The 15,683-nt window shown below is 38.6% G+C and overlaps 5 protein-coding genes across 7 annotated transcripts; all 5 read right to left on the reverse strand.

Moving 5' to 3' along the window:
- Positions 1-1,582: 1,582 nt before the first annotated feature.
- LOC119998284 lies at positions 1,583-5,447 on the reverse strand. Of its 2 annotated transcripts, none has more exons than XM_038845573.1 (2): positions 5,085-5,447; positions 1,583-2,097 (listed from the first exon to the last, which is right to left on the reverse strand). In XM_038845573.1, exons 1-2 carry the CDS (start codon positions 5,241-5,243, stop codon positions 1,903-1,905), a joined length of 354 nt encoding a protein of 117 aa, XP_038701501.1. In that variant the 5' UTR covers positions 5,244-5,447; the 3' UTR covers positions 1,583-1,902. The 2 variants fall into 2 exon arrangements, with proteins under 2 accessions (XP_038701501.1, XP_038701502.1); XM_038845574.1 differs by having other exon boundaries at positions 1,583-2,070; positions 5,085-5,428.
- Positions 5,448-7,120: 1,673 nt separating this feature from the next.
- On the reverse strand, positions 7,121-7,869 carry LOC119998273 (40S ribosomal protein S17-like). Its single transcript, XM_038845556.1, has one exon. The coding sequence runs from the start codon at positions 7,770-7,772 to the stop codon at positions 7,341-7,343; it is 432 nt and encodes a 143-aa protein (XP_038701484.1). The 5' UTR covers positions 7,773-7,869; the 3' UTR covers positions 7,121-7,340.
- Positions 7,870-8,469: 600 nt separating this feature from the next.
- Positions 8,470-10,272, reverse strand: LOC119998432 (secoisolariciresinol dehydrogenase-like). Its single transcript, XM_038845763.1, has 2 exons — positions 9,663-10,272; positions 8,470-9,579 (listed from the first exon to the last, which is right to left on the reverse strand). Exons 1-2 carry the CDS (start codon positions 9,704-9,706, stop codon positions 8,784-8,786), a joined length of 840 nt encoding a protein of 279 aa, XP_038701691.1. The 5' UTR covers positions 9,707-10,272; the 3' UTR covers positions 8,470-8,783.
- A 378-nt stretch (positions 10,273-10,650) lies between these two features.
- LOC119998431 (secoisolariciresinol dehydrogenase-like) lies at positions 10,651-15,643 on the reverse strand. 2 transcript variants are annotated; one of them, XM_038845761.1, is made up of 3 exons: positions 12,158-12,255; positions 11,733-11,934; positions 10,651-11,651 (listed from the first exon to the last, which is right to left on the reverse strand). In XM_038845761.1, the coding sequence occupies exons 2-3, from the start codon at positions 11,771-11,773 to the stop codon at positions 10,853-10,855; spliced, it is 840 nt and encodes a 279-aa protein (XP_038701689.1). In that variant the 5' UTR covers positions 11,774-11,934; positions 12,158-12,255; the 3' UTR covers positions 10,651-10,852. The 2 variants fall into 2 exon arrangements, with proteins under 2 accessions (XP_038701689.1, XP_038701690.1); XM_038845762.1 differs by lacking the exons at positions 11,733-11,934; positions 12,158-12,255 and adding an exon at positions 15,454-15,643.
- LOC119998435 (secoisolariciresinol dehydrogenase-like) lies at positions 12,843-14,643 on the reverse strand. Its single transcript, XM_038845767.1, has 2 exons — positions 13,981-14,643; positions 12,843-13,899 (listed from the first exon to the last, which is right to left on the reverse strand). The coding sequence occupies exon 2, from the start codon at positions 13,670-13,672 to the stop codon at positions 13,103-13,105; it is 570 nt and encodes a 189-aa protein (XP_038701695.1). The 5' UTR covers positions 13,673-13,899; positions 13,981-14,643; the 3' UTR covers positions 12,843-13,102.
- Positions 15,644-15,683: the final 40 nt, after the last annotated feature.

Genomic DNA, 15,683 nt, shown 5'->3' on the forward strand with positions numbered 1-15,683 from the left:
AAAAAGGTCTCAACTGATACATTATAACTTGTTCAACCAGTGAACATTCATTTCGTCAATCATCTTAGGAGATGTTTTGGACGACCTCAAAGCACTCCTCGCATATTTCTATGGACTGCCCTACAGATTAAATACTCGTCAGTCTTGATCTAATGCAACTACTACACCCTTAGTTATGGCCACAGAGTTCTGATCAAATAAATCAAAAAAAAAAAAAACCCATCCATGGCCCTGTTACTCATGTGCTCAAAAGGGCCTGAGAATGAAAATGGAATGCTATTAGCTAGGGAAAACAGGAAAAAGAGCACATGACAACTTCGGCTATCTATTTATTTAAGCCAGAAGCCCCAAAAACTGATGTTTCTGTAGCTTTTCAACAGAATCCAACTTCACTACTAGTAGAACTGGACATCAAGGCTGTACTAACCCTTCTCTAAGGGCAGTTGGTACATCCTTGATATGAGTAGGATCAATCACACTTATAGAGAAGAATTTATGTAGACATATTGGCTAAAAATAGGTTGCTCACTGCAAAAGGGTTCATGCAATGAGTGTAGGACTAGGATAAGTGGAGATATCCCTCAATGAAAGCCCTTGCATACATGCGGCTCAAAGGCTTCCAAATTTCAAACATTAAAGGGCTCACAATTCAGCATAGAATGGCAGAAAAATCCTCTTCTAACCTTGTTTTTTTGACAACATAGAAACTTACTACTCGGGCATGCAAGCTTACAGCATGGGTAACAGTAACACACATTAGTACAGGTTAACTAGGTAGATAACAAATCAATATATAGCAGGACATTCACAAACCATTTTTGCGGGTGCGGCGAGCCGGTAAGAGGATAAACATCTCCCATGCATAAGGCTGCTGCAGGAGGATCAGGGCAGGGCAAGATATTTGCAGCCTTATTATAGAGATATGGTTTCTATGATTTGATCCCATAACTCCTAAGTTGCAATGAAGCAATTTTATCAGGTAATGCATGCTTAAACAGACCCCTCATTTTCATGTTGGGGTGTGGTGGAGGGTTTTTGATGTCAGATCCCTGGTTGAAGACATTCTATGTCTGACAGACATTCCAATGTACATGTTCTGCAATACTGAGTTCCATCAAGAACTTCTTTGAAAGGATAAGATTTGACAGGGTATGATCCTATCCTAACCAACTTAATAATAAGGCCAAGCATTTACAAGATCTCGAGGAGACCCACAAACAAGGAATTCTTTAGGTCCTACAAACGGTATTTACACAAACCAACTTGCAGGCTGTTGGGACCCTTCTCAGGATAAATGCTTAGGAAGAGTGGTTGGAACATTGAATTGACTCACCAATACAAATTATATGGGTGAACATCTATAACTACACTTAAAGTTGCCCAGAACAGAGAAATAAGGTCTGAGGTCCCCATCATAAACAAAAAATAATGCCATATGAAGGTCATAAAGTCAGGAAAAACAGAACTTACAGAATTAACCTAAGACGAATTATTTGTTCAAATGTTATGGGGAAGAAATGTGACATAACTGAGACTAATCGTGTAAAATGGTTTTCAACAAATGGAGGTGTGGACCGTGTGATTAACTAGTAATTAGTAACCCTGCATTGATAAATAATTCAACTCCTGTTCATTGTCAATGTTATATGCAACAAGAACTTCAAAAACAAACTCCTAATCTACTTATTTCAGAACATTATTTTGACAAGACATTCAATAAGACATTGAAGAAACCCAAAGTCACAAACTAAATTTTGACAGGGGATGGGGAAATTGGGTTTGTTTTATGAAGTCACTGAAACAATGTACATATCACCGAAAATTAAAATGAAATTGCTTAGGCGAAAGGAAACTTCTTGAACGTACCAAGCGTATGAAAGACAAACAAGTGTGGAAAAATCTCTAGTCCTCCAGGATCGGTTGATGCTGAACCTCAGTTAAATGCTCAGTCAATGGGATTGCAGTGACATTAACAACATAGATTTGATTTCTGCACTCCAACAACTGCTGTTGAAGATTCCTCATAAGCTCATTAAGTTTATGAATTTTCTTTTCTTGAGAGAGAATGATCTGCAATGAAGTTGGCAGCCAAATCAACTACAATACAAAGAGAACTATAGGATAACATCCTGGGTCATGAAAGATTTACTACTATTAGTTTAAAGTTTAAACAACATCCGTGCACAAGGCTCCCGCAGTGGGTGTGGGCAGGGTCAGGGACAAGCAAGATGCACGTAGACTTTATTTCCGCATATTATAAGGAGATGCTATTTCCAGGAATTGAATCTGTAACTCTAGGTTGCATCCCAGCAACTCTACAACTGGACCACATGTTTGCTTGTAAAAAACAACTCTCATGCACAAAATAGCAAAAGAGTAGCTTAAACTAGCATTCTTCAATGTATCAAAAAAAACACTCTTTGATTAATCAAACACAAGAAACAGGGAGATGAAAAGAACGAAACGGCCTTAGACAACCCAAAAGGTAATATATTAAGCCCAATACTTCTTATCATCCCAGGACACTGAATGCAGCAGCTTGCTTAGATTATATCTCACTCCCTTGGGAAGGACTAATCATTTCGACGTCTCCTAGGCAATATGCTCTATTAAGACCCTCAGAAACAAGCTGGATTGCAGATGAGGAGCTAAAGTCTAATACATCAACTCATTTTTCAGAGTAATGGAGTGTTCTGAACCCGAAACATACAATAATATTAAAGCCAACCTAGCGTTTCAGGGACAAACACACAATCAGTTTTAAGAGAAAAGGGAAGGTGGAAGCATTATATGAATTTTGGATGAAGATGAAAAAGAACCTGGAACAATGAACCAAATTCCTTCTAAAATCTTCAATTTGGAAAAATAAAACCTCAAGTTAAAGACCAAAGCATTACGTCGTCAAAACCGAGTTAATCAGTGTGGGACCATTTTAAGGAATGTTTTGGAGAAGTTGTCACGGATAAATTTTTCCTTTCAAAAGTAAGAACTGGGGATTGTTAAGATTAGTTACTTTACCATTTAACCCAAGAATATAACTTGTTGGGTTGGGACATTACACATCATATATATATATATATATATATATATATACATATAGGATTTCTCACATAAGGGTCTAATGTAAGAGTGTAAAATAATGGTGACTTTTTAATGGTGTGGATGAATGAGATGACAAGTGGGGTCCACTGCTTTCGGTCCCACATGTTTCAAATTAATGGTGTAAATATACACCCTTACATTAGACCCTTATATGAGAATTCCTATATATATATATATTCTAACACTCCCCCCTCACGTGTGGGCTAGCAATCCAACGACCCAACACATGCACAACAAATAAGGCCCAACGCTAGGACTACTCTCACACAAGACCCACACTTGGGGCAACAACAAATGAAGTTTAAATTTCAGAATCTACGGTTTGAGCCCAAGACCTTCAGCTCCGATACCATGTTAAGATTAACTATTTTGCCATTCAACCCAATGAGTTAACTTGTTGGTTTAGGGCATTTCACATCATTCATATATATTCTAACAAGAACCATATTAAATATAAACATAACAACAATGCCTCAAAGCATCAACCATGGCTAAAAAAATTAAACTAGAATCTCGAGTTGCTGTAGGAAATTCTACTTAGATAGGCCCCAGGAATGCAGCAAGGATATCATAATGTAGATGACAACAATACATTAGATGCCAAGCAAAAACTACAGATATACACAAAAGCAAACACAATTCATTTTGCAAGGAAAGGGTGTGCATGGACACATGCAGAAAAAGAAAAATCAAAACATAAACTGGCAAGGTCCACAAGAAATGACCACTAAACATCTTTGAACACATCCAAAAACAAGCCAAAATTCGCAAAAGAAAAGAGCTTTCATTTATTCATAAAGCGCAATAGATAATTAATAGGCTGATGCTCCCATTTATTTTCTTGAATAGAAACAGTAGGACAAACAGAGGAAGAAATTCAGCAGGATACAAGCCCTAGATTTCAAGGCACCTGAGAATTTGAACTTCCACCAGATCAGCGGTCAAAGGTTCCACTAGATATGGAGGCGAATCAACAAGAGGGTGAATGTCAACCAAAATTCACAAAGCATTCATTGATCCACTACAAGATTTCAGTCAAAAACCAAATTTACGTAAAAGTAGATGGCATGGAAGATAAATGGAGTGCTTGGAACAAATTGTGGGAAAGAAACTGTCAACACTAACCACCAAAGCTAAAGCACAAAGCTACGTAATTCTCAGTGATCCGTTTTCAACATCTAGAAATATTCTCTATGCTTTATTGAAAACGATTTTGAGAATCATAATTCAATCCGGTTAATACAATGAGCTGACACTAATTGTTAAAGCGGCCAAAGGAAGGCATTATATATGATATATGTATCCAACTCACTGACTAAAGTTAAAGACAAAACCCTTAAACAAATTTGAGAAAACATGTTTTAGTACTTCAAACACTGTTACCAGCATTAAACAAAATAGAAAAAAATTTGATCTTCAATTAGTGTCAGTACCATCAGTAGCTTATTATATCCCCATGAATGAGACCAACACCATATTGAAACATGAAATGAAAATTAAGGAGACTCCATTTTCACATCTTCAGAAAGTAAATTGAGTTTGTCATGGGAACTGGATGAGCTCTGGCAAACACCAAAGGAAAGTTATAGAAAAAAGAAACCTACAAGTATATTTAAAATTCTTGCAAAAACAAAAAGGTCCTTTCTTGTGCAAAATTGCATAAAATTAAAAATTGAGATCCTTGTTGCCTACCCCAAACCGTTTGGGAAAAATGCTTTGACGAGAAATATTTCTTCATTCCTTCTCTTCTCAGAAATCAAACCCAACAGTTTGTCAAACATGGGATATCAAAAAAAAATCTAGAATTGGCAATATAATTAATAATGTACTATGACAAGTATACCAACATTAAAGACAAAATTTGCTTAAAAATCATTGCTTGCGAACGATTCAAATCATCTTATATATACGCGTTAACAAAATTCACCTTTTAACCGAACAATCAACTGAATCCATTAAGTACAATAAAAGCAAAACCTAACCTTCTCTTTGACAGTTTCTTCCCTTTTTGAGCTATACTGCTCCCTCCGCGAGACAATTGGAGTTGCTTCGATTTCGTTCCCGAATTGTTGATTCCACTCAAATTGCGATGTAAATACAATCAACAGGAGCAGAACTACCAGTAAACAGCGTCTTGACATCGTCACCTCTCAAGAAACACTAAGGAAGCATGTCTGCGTATCTACACTACTAAGCAATCAAATACGGAAATATCTGAGGGTTGTTGATTGGTAACGGGAGGAGAGTAGAGAGAGAATCACTCTGAATTGCAGGCACTGACTGTCCTTAGGAATTAGGATATGAGCCTCGCAATTTCTCCCAAATATAATTTCATTAATTATAAATTCACCCTTTCTAATGTCGACTGATAGCCCTTGGACTTTGATTGGGCCAAAGCGATGTTGAGGGAAGCTTCCTGGCTGTCGTGGCTTTGAAGCTCGTAGTATGGATGGACTCTTTTGTAGGCTCACATGACTGGAGTCTCACGGGTGAATATGTCGATTGGGCTTCAGTGGGCCTCATTGTAGATCGAAGTTTTCATAGACTTCGTTGTAGACCACCCATGCCCTCGTGAGCCTTTTAGGCCGGACTCAAAACTCTTGTGGGTCTTTGCGAATTGGATTAGACTCTCGTGGGTTTAACATTTGTTAGCCGAATCTTGATCCATAAACGTGGTCAAGTATGACTCTCATGGGTCTAGTATTGTTGATTGAAGAGCTTGTGGGCCTGGTCATGTAGATTCTAATGTGGTCATTTGTTAGCCGAATCGTATGCTTTGAGCCATGTCGACAGTGCAAGCATTCGAGAAAATGCTAGGATTGCATGCATCTGAGACGAACATTGCATTCTTTAAACCACTTATCTGTTTTATTTCAATCGCCATTGCTCGGAAAGGCACTTACCCGTAAGCCCATCACCACTCTCACCTTGCGCAAAGCATATCGTGCATAGCCATGAGTGAGTTTACCACAAAGGTTTGATGAATTGCCACAATCCCAAACCAATTCTAGAGTTTACCAATGAATTCCCACAATCCCAAACCAATTCTTTCTGCTCATGATAGAATGAATCAACCCATGATAATCTTGCGAATCATAAAAAACTATGACCATAACCAAGACTCCACTAAAAGAGGCATGAGAAATTCTGTACATACGAATCAACGGCCCGAGTTTAGAGATTTAGACCAATAGCAGATGTCGAAAAGACAAGCTAGAATGTATTATATCGTTCTTGGTTACCAAACAAACAGGGGAAGAAAGGATTATGAGGGGTCATAAATAGCCAGTGTCTACCTGAATCGACCACATTATCCTGACCCAACAGAAAAATAAGGTGGTGAAATCGATCACACTACCCTGACCCAACAAACAACACTCCCTTCACCCAGAGTAATTCTCTCACATGTAAAATCTCCTTCAATTAGAAGTAGAGATATGAGAACCAATCCAATAATACCTAACATTTTCATCAGATATATAACAAAACTAACTGACAATAATAGACATTCACTAATCACCAACTGAAAAAAAAAAAATTCTCCAAATCATTTAGCTAGTTTGAAGGAAAACCAGGACGCTAAGAATCACAGATCATTCACTAATCACAATGATCACATCACGAGCCTCCTTCAAACCAGGATGCTAAGAATCAAAGATAATTTCACTAATCATGATGACCAAATCAGGAGCCTGAATCTCTTGTCCAAACCATAAAACCATAGTAATCGAAAGAACAAAAGTTTTAGTTATAAAAACCACCCTTACAACCAATCATAAATGAATACCACCACCACAAAGCAGCCAACAAGCTTAATATTAAACTACAATTTTAATGATGAACTGAAAAAGTATAATGAATGATCAATGCATCCAATACCCAAAACAGAAATGAAGCAAACAAAGTTCCCAAAACCACAGCAGCATTCAACTAAAACAAAGAATCAGAATTAAAAAAAGAGAACTTTTCATAAGGGGAATATAAATACCATCCTATCACAATCACAATACTATCAGGGGGAACAGGCGAAAATATTTTCTTCAAAATTGAACACCAATTAAAGAAATCCATCATGAATAACTGCGAAATTCTCCAACATTTTCTTCACGCTTAATGCCTAAAAACACAGTGCCCAGAACATTGCGAGAACAAATATAAGCCATTTAACACAAAATTAGTCTAGACTTATAATTAAAAACGCTATAAAAAAAAAAGCTTGAAATTTAAGCGTAACATGATTAAAACCTCCTTCCGGGGCCACCAGCGCCCCTTCCGAAGCCCATCGGCGCAGCAGGAGCTGCAACCGGGTCGACCTGAACAACTCCGGGGATATCAGCCATTCCCAGGGCGGAAAGCATGTCAAGGGTCTCCTTATCGACCTCGATCTGATCAGTCTTTATAGCGCTAACATCAGGTACGAAGTCCATGCGTCGCTCGCGCTCCTCTTCTTGAAGCTTGAGAGAGATACCGCGAACCGGACCCTTCTGGATCCGCTTCATGAGGTGGGTCGAGAACCCGGCGATCTTGTTGCGGAGGCGCTTTGAAGGGATGATTGCTACCTCCTCCAACAGCTTCTTGTTGGTGTGGAAGTCCATAGTCATGCGCGGGTAGTAGCGCTCAATCACCGTGCGCGACGATTTCTTCACTGTCTTCGTACGGACGCGACCCATGGCGCCGGCTCCTTTGTGCTCTGTGTGTGGAAGAAAGAAGAAAGCAGCGGTCGGGAAGGTAGCTCGGTTGCGCTGGTTAGGATTAGGGTTTGGGATTTTATATGGGAACTATAGCGAGAAACCTGAAGACTGAAGCGCAGCGTTTTTGCTATTCCAGACTTGCAGTCATTGACGTTTATGGGCTTTTATGATCTTTATTGAACTGGGCCCAATTTCAAGGTTGTTGGTTAGCAAGTGTCCAATAAGACAAATATGGGTTGTGGCCCAATATCTTATTGAGTAGGCCTTATTGGGCCTTACGAACATTCAAAGGCCGCATGTAGTAAAATGTTGGGACTCCAATCTTTTTGCTGGTCAACATTAATCTAGAGGTCTTACGGATTTTAATATTTTTTGTCACAACTATCTCAAATTCAGAGATGTATTAAATAATCTCACATCGGTTAGAAGACCTAACCCAATGTGATTTATAAGTCAAGTCCACCCTTTATAACCAACAAGACATTTTCGTACCCTAGTGAGTTGAGATTTGACTCATAGTAGCTGGGCTTACTCAGTGAGTTGGATTTCAGCCTATAATAGCTAGACTATTGAAAAACAAAGTCGTGCGAGCTGATGTATCCATTGAAACTGAATAACTCAAAACAGACAATATTATTGGCACGTATAGAGATGTGTATTTTTGATAAGATTGATGTGCACAATTTCATATGAAACATGTGGGTCATATGAGGTTCACAATTTCCCATGTGACCAACTAAACATCTACGATAGCTTACAGAAAATAAGTGAAATTTCACATCAAGAAACCTTTGACAGCCTTGAACGTTTGGGGTCTACAATAATGGAGTCAACTTTCACGACCTGAGACAGAGATTGAGAGTGATACAAGACTGTAGGTTCATAAGAAACCCTAGTCCTTCCAATTATTTCCTACAGATAATTTGCCATATCAGAATAACTAAGTGGACACAAATGAGCCAGACCCAGTTCAATTGCCAGAGCAATGGCTCAAGAAAGCAGGCTTCCAATTGCCAACCCAAGTGTAGGATTAACTACACTATAACCTCCATCAACAACCAGATTCAATCCGCTCACATACTTGGACTCATCACTTGCTAGATATAATGCTGCTTGGGCAATATCTTCTGGCTCCAATAGTATCCCTTTCAAGTTCCCAGATTGGCAAATTACCTCCTCATACTCACTCTGCTCTATCATTGGCAGAGTCTTCATTACCATAGGCGTGAATGTTGCATAAGGAGAGATACAATTTACCCTAATTCCATGCTCTCCCAATTCCACAGCCAAGCTCTTCACCAACCCAACCAAAGCCTGCTTCGTCACCCCGTAAACATTCGGATTTCCTCCACAGATCACTGAAGCTACACTAGCAGTGAACAGAATACAACCCTTTTTTGCTGGTATCATTACTTTAGAAGCATATTTAGCACCCAAGAAAGCACCATAGACATTGACATCAAATACCCTTTTGAATTCTTCGTTATCGGTCGATGTGATCGGTTTCCGAGGACCCAGGATCCCGGCGTTGTTGAACATGATGTCAAGCTTGCCATACTTGGAGACGGCGGAGTTGACAGCATTTTGGACATCTTGGTCAGAGGTTACATCACAGTGGATGTAAGAGATGGATTCTTCAGAGTTGATTTCTTGGCAAAGTGAGTGACCAAGTTCATCCTGGATATCAGCTATTAGCACTATGGCACCGTGTTCAATGAACAGCTTCACCGTCGACTTGCCGATGCCGCTAGCACCACCGGTTATCAATGCAACCTTACCTTCTAACCTGCAAAACCAGAAAAAATGAAACAAATGCAATCATTTCAGAGGGATTGAAACAATCTTTGCACAAATTAGTTGTTCAATTACCTTTTGGGAGCAGGAGTGGCCATAGAATTAGAACTCATGTTCATCAAAATATAGGGAGGAATATCAATATATCATCCACAAATGAAGAACAGTGTTTTGCCTCTCAGATTTTCATCCTTGTTCACTTCTTGGTCTTTGCAGGGTAGCTAAGAACCAACATGTGTGCCAACTGCCAAGGCAAGAGAGAGGACAAGAAAGCTAACAAATAACACATCTCACACACAGTGTTCTTTTTTACTCTTCATAGACGACCCACTTGACTCACTTTAAGGACACAAAATAGAAGAGAAAGTCAGAAACCAAACAGGAAAAAATGAACTTGAATTGTACAGTCACGGTATATTGTAGGAATCAACCACTTCTAATTGGTTAATCTCCTTGCGGCCAAACTGTATGTATTCGGGAGTTCCATTCGGACACTGCTAATCTGCATACTATGACAAAAAAAATGAAACCGTCTGTACTCGGGAGTTCCATTCGGACTCTCGATAATCTGCATACTCCGACAAAAAAATGGCATCTGCATAATTAATGCCGTAGCTGTCACAATAATGTACCCATGTAGAAAAAATGAAAAACATAAAATCAATCAATTAACAAATCAATTAACAACTTGGACATAAGTGACCAGATGGCAGAATACAAACAGAAAAACTAAAGATAAAGCCATGACATTTAAATTTTCAGGAGGATATTGAAAATTAAAATGATCAAGAGAACAAACTTGTAATAGCATTTCCAAACATTGGATTGGTTGTGCTACAGCCTCCATCAACCACCAAGATGACTCCACTAACATACTTTGACTCTCCTCACTCACCAGTCACCAGATACAGAGCTACCTCTGCAATATCCTCTGCTTCCAGGCCCTCCTCTTTTAAATTCGCTGCCAACATCACCACCATTAGGACTCCACTTTTATTCTTTTACGTGGCATCCTTTTCAAATTCTCACAAATCAGTGTGAATTAAATCTAGCAATTCAGTACTTGTTGCAACACTTTTGATTATTATTGAAGGAGATTCAAACATTGTTATCAATAGATCGAAGTTGGAACCAATTATTTTAAGTATCCATAGGGGATTGAGTTTTTCTTTTTCAGAGATGACAAGCTACAAAAGTCCACAAAACCAACAACGGACCACCTCTTAATGAGGCTTATTGTACATAAGAGAGTTAAAAAAAAAAGATCAAGAAAACAAACTATTTGTTTGCATATGAAGGGCAGGGTTGGTAGTACTATAACCTCCATCAATCACCAGGTTGATTCCACTCACATACTTGGATTCCTCGCTCGCCAGATACAATGCCGCCTCTGCAATATCTCGTGCTTCCAAAGTCGCACCTTTCAAATTTGCAGCAGAAGAAACCACTTCCTCAACCTTATCCTTCTCCATCATCCCCATAAGTGACCTCATCATTGGAGTCGCTACTCCATGCGGAGATATACAGTTAACCCGGATCCCATGCTTCCCGAGCTCCACACATAAATTCTTAGTCAACCCTACCACAGCATGTTTTGATGCTATATATGCGTGCCCTCTACCAGAGGCGCAAACTGAACCAACACTCGATGTGAAGACAATAGATCCTTTCTGGGCCGGAATCATTACTCTCGCAGCGTGTTTTGCACCCAAAAAAGCACCAAACAGGTTCACATCTAACACCCTCTTAAAATCCTCATTATCTGTAGCTACAACTCTTGATTCTAATATGCCAGAGATCCCGGCGTTACAAAATATTATGTCCAGCTTTCCATACCTGGAGATCGCAAGATCCACAGTATTCTTGACATCAGTGTCAGATGTAACGTCGCAATGGACGTATGTGATTGATTCTGAGGAATCAAGTTCTTGGCAAAGGGAGTTGCCGAGCTCATCTTGAATGTCTGCAATCAGGACTTTGGCACCATGTTGGACAAACAGTCTGACTGTGCTCTCCCCAATTCCGCTAGCCCCACCAGTAATAATGGCAACCTTCCCTTCAAGCCTGCAGTGACAAAGAAACCAATTGATGATACAGCCCCACAAATTATTATCCCAAACAAAAGAACAGCATAAAATCATCTACCTTTTCTGGACCACAGGAGTAACAGATGAACTAGTACTCATCTTCTGCTACAAGTCAATGGAAACTTTACCAGGCAGGCAATAATAGTGGAGCCGATAGTATTAGACATTATAAAGTGCAGATAAGTTTACTTATAAAATATAAACAATGAAGTCCACATGCTTACGCCAGCTGTAAGACAATTACTCCAACCCCAGATAATCTAAACTAACAAAAAGAAGAAGACAAAAACTGAAATTTTTTATGTGACTGGCTAGTTGGGTTGATAAATGACAAAAAAAGAAAAAGAAAAAGAAGAGTGCATTGAAGAACCAACTATTAACTATACACCCTTAACTTAAGTTATTCATATAAGCATAGAATTAGCTGTTATTGGCGACCAATATAGTCCATAATTAGCTGTTAAGATCATCGTCATTACTCACATGATAACTTCCAAAGTGTGTGTTTGGTATTCCAGAATTTGGACTATAGCTAACCGCATCTTTGCTGAACCAGTCAGTCTCATGTTGTGGACATCTGCAAAGATTCCCTAAAACCAGTAAACTAATTCCTCATGAGCTTAAGCGTCTATTCAATCCAAATCCTAATTGAATAATATCTTAGTAGCACTGTTACATTCAAATACAAACAAGGCTACCGTCCCCCTAACGCATATATCCATTGCGACAGTAGTATCATTTGTATTCGAATGGCAGCTACTTACCTTCTAACTTGCAAAACCAGATAATGAAACAAAATGTAATCATTTCAGAAACTTGATGGTTGAAAAAAAATTCAACTTAAGAGATTGAAACAATCTTGCACAAATTTGTCGTTCAATTACATTTTGGGGGGCAGGACTGGCCATAGAATTAGAAACTCGTGTTCACCAAATATAGAATTATGTACTGATGTATAAGAAAAGGTAAAAAAACTCCATATCATCACTCAACTAACACAGTTGGACATAGTGACCAGCTGATAGAGAAGATAAACAGAAAAACTAAAGATAAAGCCATGACATCTAAATTTTCTGGAGGATGCTGAAATTAAAATGATCAAGAGAACCCACCAGATACAGAGCTGCCTCTTTAAATTCGCTGCCACCGCCATTACGACTCCACTTATGTGGAACCCTTTTCAAATTCACATAAAGCAGTGTGAATTAAATATAGCAATTCAATTCAATACTGGTCCCAACACTTTTTGATTATTATTGAAGAACATTTGAACATTGTTATCAATAGATGGGAGTTGGAACCAATTATTTTAAGTATTCATATGGGATTGAGTTTTTCTTTTTGAGAAATGACAAGCTACAAAAGTCCACAAATACAACAACGGACTACCTCTTAATGAGGCTTATTGTACGTAAGAGAGTTAAAAAATCAAGAAAACAAATTGTTTAATTGCATATGAAAGGCAGGGTTGGTAGTACTATAACCTCCATCAACCACCAGGTTGATTCCACTCACATACTTGGATTCCTTGCTCGCCAGATACAATGCGGCCTCTGCAATATCTCGTGCTTCCAAAGTCACACCTTTCAAATTTGCCGCAGAAGAAACCACCTCCTCATACTTATCCTTCTCCATCATCCCAAGTGACCTCATCATTGGAGTCGCTACTCCAAACGGAGATATACAGTTAACCCGGATCCCATGCTTCCCCAGCTCCACACATAAATTCTTAGTCAACCCTACCACAGCATGTTTTGATGCTATATATGCGTGCCCTATACCAGAGGCAGACACTGAACCAACACTCGATGTGAGGACAATAGATCCTTTCTGGGCTGGAATCATTACTCTCACAGCGTGTTTTGCACCCAAGAAAACACCAAACAGGTTCACATCTAACACCCTCTTAAAATCTTCATTATCTGTAGCTACAACTCTTGATTCTAATATGCCAGAGATCCCGGCATTACAAAACATGATGTCCAGCTTTCCATACATGGAGATGGCAAGATCCACAGTGTTCTTGACATCAGTGTCAGATGTAACGTCACAATGGACGTATGTGATTGTGATTCTGAGGAATCAAGTTCTTGGCAAAGGGAGTTACCGAGCTCATCTTGAATGTCTGCAATCAGGACTTTGGCACCATTTTGGACAAACAGTCTGACTGTGCTCTCCCAATTCCGCTAGCTCCACCGGTAATAATTGCAACCTTCCCTCCAAGCCTGCAGTGGCAAAAGAAATCAATTGATGATACAGGCCAACAAATTATTAACCCAACAAAAGAACAGCATAAAATCATCCACCTTTTCTGGACTACAGGAATAACAGATGAACTAGAACTCATCTTCTGCTACAAGTCAATGGAAACTTTACCAGTCCAGCAATAATAGTGGAGCTAATTGTATCACACATTATTAAGTGCAGCTCAGTTTACTTATAAAATAGAAACAATGAATTCCACATGCTTACGCCAGCAGTAAGACACGATTGCTCCAACCCCAGATATTCTAAAACAACAGAAAGAAGACAAAAACTGAAATATTTATTTGACTAGCTAGTTGGGTTGGTGGGTTTATCAATGAAAAAAAGAAATACATTGAAGAACCAACTATTAACAATACACCACACCCTTAAGTTATTCATATAAGCATAGAATTAACTGTTATTGGTCTATAGTCCACAATTCGTTATCAGAAAGTTCTTGTCCAAACAGATAAAATTAAATTTAGTCGGAATCTCATTGTCATTGCTCACATGATAACTCCAAAAGTGTGTGTGTTTGGTATTCCAGAATTTGGACTATAGCTAACCACATCTTTGCTGAACCGGTCAGTCTCATGTTGTGGACATCTGCAAAGATTCCCCAAAACCAGTAAACTAATTCCTCATGAGCTTAAGAGTGTGTTTGGATTGAGGGATTTGGAGGGGAGGGGAGGGAAGAGAAGGGAAAGGGAGTTTCCTTCCAATTCTCTTGTTTGGATAGTTAAGAAATAATTAAGGGGAGGGATTGGAAGTAATTGGAGGGAAGATTTCATTAAATTTTTGTCAAAATTCTTCCTCCCAAAATGGAGTCATTTGGACAGAAGGGATGACTTGTTAAGTTATTTATATGTTAAAAATTTATTTTACCCTTGTACATAACACTTTAACATTAAAAAAAAAAAAGAATAAATTAGTAAATGAAACTAATTTTCTTTCCTTTCCTTTTTTATCTATCCAAACAAGAGAGAGAAAATTATTATTCTTTCCCTTCTCTCCAAATCACTCAATCCAAACACAATCTAAGTGTCTATTCAATCCAAAAACTAATTGAATAATATCTTAGTAGCACTGTTACATTCGAATACAAACAACGCTACCGTCCTCCTGATGCATATATCCATTGCGGCAGTAGTATGATTTGTATTTGCATGGCAGCTACTTACCTTCTAACTTGCAAAACCAGATAATGAAACAAAATCTAATCATTTCAGAAACTTGATGGTTGAACAAAATTCAACTTAAGAGATTGAAACAATCTTGCACAAATTTGTTGTTCAATTACCTTTTGGGGGCCGGAATGGCCATAGAATTAGAAACTCATGTTCACCAAATATAGAATAATGTACTGATGTATTAAAAAAAAAACCCCGAAAATCTCCATATCATCACTCAACTTACACATTTGGACATAGTGACCAGATGATAGAGAAGATAAACAGAAAAACTAAATATAAAGCCATAACATTTAAATTTTCTGGAGGATGCTGAAAATTAAGATGATCAAGAGAATGTACCTGTGATAGCATTTCTGAAATCTGAACATTGGATTGGTTGTGCTACAACCTCCATTAACCACCAAGTTGACTCCACTAACATATTTTGACTCTCTACACCTACCAGATACAGAGCTGCCTCTGCAATATCCTCTGCTTTCAGACCCGCCTCTTTTAAATTCTCTGTCAATGCCAAGGACTCCACTTTTATTCTTTTATGTTGAACCCTTTTCAAATTCACATAAAGCAGT

This window comes from Tripterygium wilfordii, chromosome 5, assembly GCF_013401445.1.
Source record: "Tripterygium wilfordii isolate XIE 37 chromosome 5, ASM1340144v1, whole genome shotgun sequence".
In the NCBI taxonomy this organism is placed as follows: domain Eukaryota; kingdom Viridiplantae; phylum Streptophyta; class Magnoliopsida; order Celastrales; family Celastraceae; genus Tripterygium; species Tripterygium wilfordii.